This window comes from Larimichthys crocea, chromosome XXI, assembly GCF_000972845.2.
Source record: "Larimichthys crocea isolate SSNF chromosome XXI, L_crocea_2.0, whole genome shotgun sequence".
Taxonomy (NCBI): domain Eukaryota; kingdom Metazoa; phylum Chordata; class Actinopteri; family Sciaenidae; genus Larimichthys; species Larimichthys crocea.
The window spans coordinates 21,882,867-21,891,050 of NC_040031.1; the positions used below are offsets into that span (position 1 = coordinate 21,882,867).

An 8,184-nucleotide genomic window follows, 5' to 3' on the forward strand; every position below is an offset into this window, starting at 1 on the left:
AATGTTAGTTATGTAGTTTATCACAACCTCACATCACGTTACGTCATGACCGGTGGCACCAGGCAGCAGTCAATCGATCAAAGGGTCTCAACATGAACGATAGGGCTGCCACGATTAGTCGATAGTCACGATTATGTCGACGAACAAAATTGTCGACACTAATTTAGTAGTCGACTCGCACATGTGCACTATGATAATCGAGAGAGTCGGCGTCTGACCTCTACCGTAATGATACCATAACAGTATCATGGCTACCGGCAACGAAGCTCCAAAGTGGGGAGCATTTTAAGAAAAGTGGTGAGAAAAGTGTGCAGTGCAAAATTTGCACTGAACTTGCTTATCTGGAAAGAACGGCTATGCATGCATCTGAAGACAGCTTCATATCTCATTGAGGGTTATGAGCTATCATCTTAATGTTTTTATTTTTAGTTAGCACATACCTTAAACTTCATAGCTGAAAGCATGATCTGATCAGCTGCATGGTGCGATTAGTTGTTAGTTTTTAAGTTAATGATGATTATTGTCGACTAATCGAAAAACTAATCGGTGATTAGTCGACTATCAAAATAATCGTTGTGGCAGGCCTAATAAACGATGAAGGACTAATTGTTGAAGTGGAACAACACACAATCATTTAAAGAAAAGATGCTTTTTATAATCCTTCCACGTCGGAGAAGCAAAGTCAGCTGTTTGTTGTTTTGTTTTTTTATAACAGTTTATAGCAGGGTCTTGGTACGTTCAGGATTCTCGTTTGATCTTGTGATCTCGCGTGAATACGGCCGACTCGCTACGCTGCCGACGGAGCTAAACTGCGCCGCAGCCATTTCGCGGCGCTTACGTCCCCCCCTGTGTGAGTCCCCAGTAACACCTTATTAATTCTCCTTCACATCTTTCTGTGACCTTATGACGTTTTCCATCAAGATTAAGGAAAAGTGCTTAGGTTTTTTGACTTTTAACCTGAACCTGTAGTCCTAAGTAGAGTGTCTTGCTGCAGTTGTAGTGTGAGATGGAGGGGAACCACAACAAAACAATGAAGTGATTGTGGTATAAGAATGTGAGTTACATGCAGTAGGTGTAGGGTTGTAAGTGGTGTTTTACAGTTTCCCTAATTCACAAAAAAACAAATGCACAATTTGTGAAGGGAGTCTGGGCTCTTCTGTTACTGTATACTGTAAAATATGAAATATATGTATGTATATGTAAAATATATGTTTCTATCACAGACATCTGTTGCTTGTAGTAGCAGCTAAGATACATACAGGACTTGGACTTGGACTGTGTCCCTGGTTCCTCTGTGTGCTAATACCAATCAGTTTCACAGCATACGTTGTCTTTATGAACTGTAATAAACATGTCTTCAGGTTTAATCTAAGATAAGAGGAGCTGTATGATCCTACACTGGGGAAATTCACTTGTCATAGCAGCTTATATACACATGGTGCTCAATCATATCAAATCAAACCCACAACAGTGGAAACAGTGTTGGGCGGCTCTTCCCTGATCAAGAGCTGACTGTATCATGTGCATGTTTTTTGAATGCATCATGGGCTGAGCGATTAATTGCATTTGCAAATAGCGCAATATGATAAAATGCAATTTTCTTCACGTGGTCATGTGACGTGAGGAAAGAGTGGAGAACTCACTGCCTTTTAACCTGTTGCGCAATGTCTCTGGCCGACGGAACAGTCAGAACTCACACAGCTGAGACTTTAGTCTTGAAGAGGAACGGCACGCGTGTGGTGTAACTATTGCTCCCGTTGCCTCTACACAGGGTAACACTACAAACTGTTCCAGCACTTTAAAAAATACCACAGATCAATGTATGACAGTTTGTATGGATAGGAGAAGAGGTCTCGTACTGAAACTGTTCAGATGCCTCAGAGTGCACAGCCCTTGGGGGAAAAGGCGAAGAGGTCTCTTGGCATTTTTTTCAAGACAGTGCAGCCTCTTCTTCTTTGCTTAGTTCACAGAGGTAAACAGTTACCTGATGATTCCTGGCTTATGTGGAGAGAATCCCTTGGCTTGATGGAGGGAGCACATGGCCCCCAATAGGGCTGCTCAAATATGGAAAAAATCAATCAAAAATCAAAATAAAGATAGATTATATTTTACATTATTTTAATTAAGACTGTAAATTTTGCACACAGTGCATGCCTTGTTTAAATGACTTAAATGCACAGTGGCAACGCCACAGATGTTTCTGTAATGAGCAGTTAAATAAAATGTCATTTAGTCTACATCTTTTTTTTTAATTCTAACAAATAGGCCCAGCCTATGGGAAAGAACATTTTACACTGAATGTATCTGATATTGGTTGGTCATATTTAAATCATTCATTATGTTTGTTAGGGAAAAAAGAGGATAAAATAAAAATAAATAAAAAATCAGAATTGCAATATTGGGGGAAAAATCTCAATTAGATTATTTTCCCAAATCCCCCCCCCCTAGTTTGCTTTGTATTTTTTTTATGTTGATTTTTGTTCTTTCTGCTGTTTTGATACTACTCTGTGCTGTTTGACTGAGCAAGCCAACACTTTGACACTAAACACTGCTCTACCTTATCACACACCTTCATAAGTTTCTCCTTTCTGTTTGCCCACAAAACCTGTTTTGCAAAAGAGTGGAGGTCAGACAATCTAGTGAATACTACTGTGTTTGAGCTGTGTTGACATATGATCACAGTGTTCTGCATCATTTGTTTGTCGTTCAGAACTGTGTGATGTTCAGCAGGAGCCAGGCCCGCACTCATTAAAGAAGAACTGGAGCAACTGTGGACAGTCAGGAGGAGAGCTCCCATGGGCCTGTCCCTTGAAGGTGGGAAGATGAAGAGCTGGCAGCTCCAGCTCAACACATGGAGACGAGTGTAATGGGAGGACAGTGGGGATCCGGACCAACAGGAGCCTTGATCCCGATAGTCATCAACCAGCTAATGATGTGAGACTCTGGATTCTTCTAACAAGCTGATTGAAACAAGAGCAGGAGCCTCAGCCAGATTTAACCCCCTGTGATATCAAAGCAGCAGCAGACCCAGACATGGTGCGCATGTCTGCCAGTCAACTAGCTGGTGATGACAGGACGTCAGACTTCTCTGAGGCTGAGGCTGAAAACAGTTATACTGGAAGGAGACGAGGAAACCTGACAATGGTGTTTCTGATAGAGATGGAGAATGTAACGCTGCACCAGTCTCCTACCTGCTCTGCCTGTGGATTAACTTACTGTAACACTTAATTGAATGTTTGATTTATTCGAATAATATTCGAAATTCGAATATTAGTTTACCAGTCCTAGTCTAGTGTAAGAGCAGTCTGACTGTCTGAACAGTTCAGTCATCTTCTCCTAAAGGCCCACTCACACCGGGGACGTAAGTGCCGTGGAACAGCTGCGCCGCGGTCACCGGAGCAGATAGCTGCCAGTATAGTCAATGAGAGCACTCACACAGGGCGTGCCACGGAGCGTCTCAGCAGCGTCCCAGCAGCGACTCTCTGCACTGCAGCGCTATCATTCCGTAGCATTTCTATTTTTCACGCGAGCCGTTGCTAAACCGCGTAAATCTCAACAGAGCAGATTGCACCAGACAGGAAATCTGACACAGAATCAACGTAATACACTCCCGCCCCCTTTTAAAATAAAACACAATACACATGTAGTTTATGTAGTTTATCACAACCTCACATCAACGTTACGTCATGACCGGTGGCACCAGGTCAGCAGTCAATCGATCAAAGGGTCTCAACATGAACGATAGGGCTGCCACGATTAGTCGATTAGTCACGATTATGTCGACGAACAAAATTGTCGACAACTAATTTAGTAGTCGACCTACGCACATGTGCACTAGTGATAATCGGCGTAGAGTCGGCGTCTGACTCTACCGTAAATGATACCATAACAGTATCATGGCTACCCGGCAACGAAGCTCCAAAGTGTGGGAGCATTTTAAGAAAAGTGGTGAGAAAAGTGTGCAGTGCAAAATTTGCAAAGCTGAACTTGCTTATCATGGAAAGACAACGGCTATGCATGCATCTGAAGACAAGCTTCATATCTCATTGAAGGGTTAATGAGCTATCATCTTAATTGTTTTTATTTTTAGTTAGCACATACCTTAAACACTTCAAGCTAAAAGCTAATGATCTGATCAGCTGCATGCTGGTGCGATAAGTTGTGTGTTTTACAGTCAATTTAAGTATGATCCGATTAGTCGACTAATCGAAAAACTAATCGGTGATTAGTCGACTATCAAAATAATCGTTTGTGGCAGGCCTAATAAACGATGAGAGACTAATTGTTGAAGTGGAACAACACACAATCATTTAAAGAAAAAGATCCTTTTTATAATCTCTTCCACGTCGGAGAAGCAAAGTCAGCTGTTTGTTGTTGTTTTTTTTATACACAGTTTATAGCAGGGTCTTGAGTACGTTCAGGATTCTCGTGTGATCTTGTGATCTCGCGTGAATACGGCCGACTCGCTACGCTGCCGACGGAGCTAAACCGCGGCGCTTACGTCCCCTGTGTGAGTCCCCAGTAACACCTTATTAATTCTCCTTCACATCTTTCTTTGACCTTATGACGTTTTCCATCAAGATTAAGGAAAAGTGCTTAGGTTTTTTGACTTTTTAACCTGTATACCTGTAGTCCTATAGTAGAGTGTACTTTGCTGCAGAGCTTTGAGTGAATGGAGGAGGAACCACAACACAACAATGAAGTGATGGTGGATGATAAGAAATGTGGAGTTACATGCAGTAGGATGTCAGGGTTGTAAGTGGTGTTTTACAGTTTTCCCTAATTCAACAAAAAAACAAATGCACAATTTGTGAAGGGAGTCTGGGCTCTTCTGTTACTGTTAACTGTAAAATATGAAATATATGTATGTATATGTAAAATATATGTTTTCTATCACAGACATCTGTTGCTTGTAGTAGCAGCTAAGGTACATACAGGACTTGGACTTGGACTGTGTCCCTGGTTCCTTCTGTGTGCTAATACAATCAGTTTCACAGCATACGTTGTCTTTATTGAACTGTAATAAAACATGTCTTCAGGTTTAATCTAAGATAAGAGAGACTGTAATGATCCTACACTGGGGAAATTCACTTGTCATAGCAGCTTATATACACATGGTGCTCAATCATATCAAATCAAACCCACCAACAGTGGAACAGTGTTGGGCGGCTCTGCCCTGATCACAGAAGCTGACTGTATCTATGTGCATGTTTTTTGAATGCATCACGGGCTGAGCGATTAATTGCATTTGCAATAATAGCGCAATATGATAAAATGCAATTTTCTTCACGTGGTCATGTGACGTGAGTGAAAGAGTGGAGAACTCACTGCCTTTTAACCTGTTGCGCAATGGTCTCTGGCTCGACGGAACAGTCAGAAACTCACACAGCTGAGACTTTAGTCTTGAAGAGGAACGGCACGTCGGTGGTGTCGAACTATTGCTCCCGTTGCTACTACACAGGGTAACACTACAAACTTGTTCCAGCACTTTAAAAAATACCACAGATCAATGTATGACAGTTGTATGGATAGGAGAAGAGGTCTCGTACTGAAACTGTTCAGATGCCTCAGAGTGCACAGCCCTTGGGGGAAAAGGCGAAGAGGTCTCTTGGCAGTTTTTTCAAGACAAGTGCAGCCTCTTCTTCTTTGCCTCAGTCACAGAGGTAAACAGTTACCTGATGATTCCTGCCATTGATGGAGAAGATGATCCCTTGGCTTGATGGAGGGAGCACATGGCCCCCAATAGGGCTGCTCAATTATGGAAAAAATCAATCAAAAAATCAAAATAAAGATAGATATAATTTTACATTTATTTTAATTAAGACTGTAAATTTTGCACACAGTGCATGCCTTTGTTTAAATGACTTAAATGCACAGTGGCAACGCCACAGATGTTTCTGTAATGAGCAGTTAAATAAAAATGTCATTTAGTCATACATCTTTTTATTTAATTCTAACAAATAGGCCCAGCCTATGGGAAAGAACATTTTACACTGAATGTATCTGATATTGGTTGGTCATATTTAAATCATTCATTATGTTTTGTTAGGGGAAAAAAGAGGATAAAATAAAAAATAAATAAAAAATCAGAATTGCAATATTGGGGGAAAAAATCGCAATTAGATTATTTTCCCAAATCCCCCCCCCCTAGTTTGCTTTGTATTTTTTTTATGTTGATTTGGTGTCTCTTCTGCTGTTTTGAATACTACTCTGTGCTGTGTTGACTGGAGCAAGCCAACACTTTGACACTAAACACTGCTCTACCTTATCACACACCTTCATAAAGATTTCTCCTTTCTGTTTGCCACAAAAACCTGATTTTGCCAAAGAGTGGAGGTCAGACAATCATAGTGAATACTGTACTTGTGTTTGAGCTGTGTTGAACATATGATCACAGTGTTCTGCATTCATTTGTTTGTCGTTTCAGAACTGTGTGATGTTCAGCAGGAGCCAGAGCCCGCACTCATTAAAGAAGAACTGGAGCAACCGTGGAGCAGTCAGGAGAGAGAGCACCTCCATGGACCTGTCCCTTTGAAGGATGAGGAAGATGAAGAAGCTGGCAGCTCAGCTCAACACATGGAGACAGAGTGTAATGGAGAGAACAGTGGAGGATCAGGACCAACCAGGAGCCTTGATCCAGATAGTCATCAACCAGCTAATGATGATGAGACTCTGGATTCTTCTAAACAAGCTGATTGGAAACAGAGCAGGGAGCCTCAGCCAGATTTAACCACTGTGATACTAAAGCAGCAGCAGACCCAGACATGGCATGGCATGTCTGCCAGTCAACTAGCTGGTGATGACAGGACGTCAGACTTCTCTGAGGCTGAGGCTGAAAACAGTTATGACTGGAAGGAGACGAGGAAACCTGACAATGGTGTTTCTGATAGAGATGGAGAATGTAACGCTGCCACCAAGTCTCCTACCTGCTCTGAATGTGGTAAAACACTGAACACAAATGAATGTGTGAACGGTCGAGACAAACCATTTGCCTGCTCAGTTTGTGTTGAGAGGTCCACACTGAGAGCTCAGCTAGTCCCACTGAGGAGAACGCAGTCAGGAACAACAAGCTTCATATGTCCAATCTGTAAGAAACGTTTTAGCTACAAAGGAGACGCAGTGAAGCACATCAGGATTCACACAGGGGAGAAACCCTACAGTTGTTCCATTTGTGGTAGAAGATTCACACAGAGCACATGTTTGGGCACACACATGAGAACCCACACAGGAGAGAAGCCACATGGCTGCTCCGTCTGTCCTAGACGCTTCATCCGGAGCGGAATGCTGGCCAGGCACATGCGAGTTCATACAGGAGAGAAGCCTTACAGCTGCTCAGTGTGTAACATGAGCTTCTCTCTGAGTCAGTCACTGTTGAAACACATGAGGCTCCACACCGGAGAGAAACCATTCAGCTGCTCCATTTGTGATAAAAGATTTACACAAAAAGGACATCTGACACAGCACATGACGCTCCACACGGGCGAGAAGTCCTTCAGCTGCAATGTTTGTGGCAAAAAATTTACCAGACAGGCGCGTGTGAAAAAACACAAGTGTGTCAGTGAAAGCAGCAGCAGTAAATGAAACTGCAGAAATGTTTGATTCCTTCCTGTTTGTGCCAGATGGATGAAGTGATGCAGGACAATGCTTGGCCACCCATTACCAATAAACAGTTGCAGACATCAGCAAACAGCGTGATGTGACTGAGAGCTGGAGAGGACCAGCAGCAGTGACAAACAAAGGCAGATGAAATGATCTGCAATGCTTTTATATTTTTTAATATTATTATTATTAGGGATGCACCGAAATGAACATTTTTGGCCGAAACCGAATAAAAATTAAATGGTTGGCCGAATACCGAAACCGAATATGAAATTTTTCACTATTTTTTTACTATTGCATAAATAGCCTAGAATAAATTTGTAGACATGTTTTTTCAAAGAAAGTGAATATTTATTTAATATCCTTCAAATATTCCAGTAGAATTTCCAGTTAGTATAATTATTATTTCATTTATACTGTTAGAAAGCCCATGTTGTTTTAATCACTGTTAATGTGTTCTTGAAATGGTAATATAGCGCCTTTCTAGTCTTCCGACCACTCAAAGCGCTCTACACTTCATATCTCATTAACCCCATTCACACACATTCATACACTGATGGCATTGGCTACTATGCAAGGTGCCAA

The 8,184-nt window shown here is 41.8% G+C and overlaps 1 protein-coding gene across 1 annotated transcript in view; it reads left to right on the forward strand.

Moving 5' to 3' along the window:
• LOC104935162 (zinc finger protein 502) overlaps positions 1-7,877 on the forward strand; it is a 15,543-nt gene extending 7,666 nt beyond the window's left edge. Inside the window, exon 4 of the mRNA XM_027273001.1 lies at positions 6,428-7,877. Coding sequence (XP_027128802.1) covers positions 6,428-7,581 — 1,154 coding nt within the window. The 3' untranslated portion in view covers positions 7,582-7,877. The remainder of the gene's footprint in view (positions 1-6,427) is intronic.
• Positions 7,878-8,184: the final 307 nt, after the last annotated feature.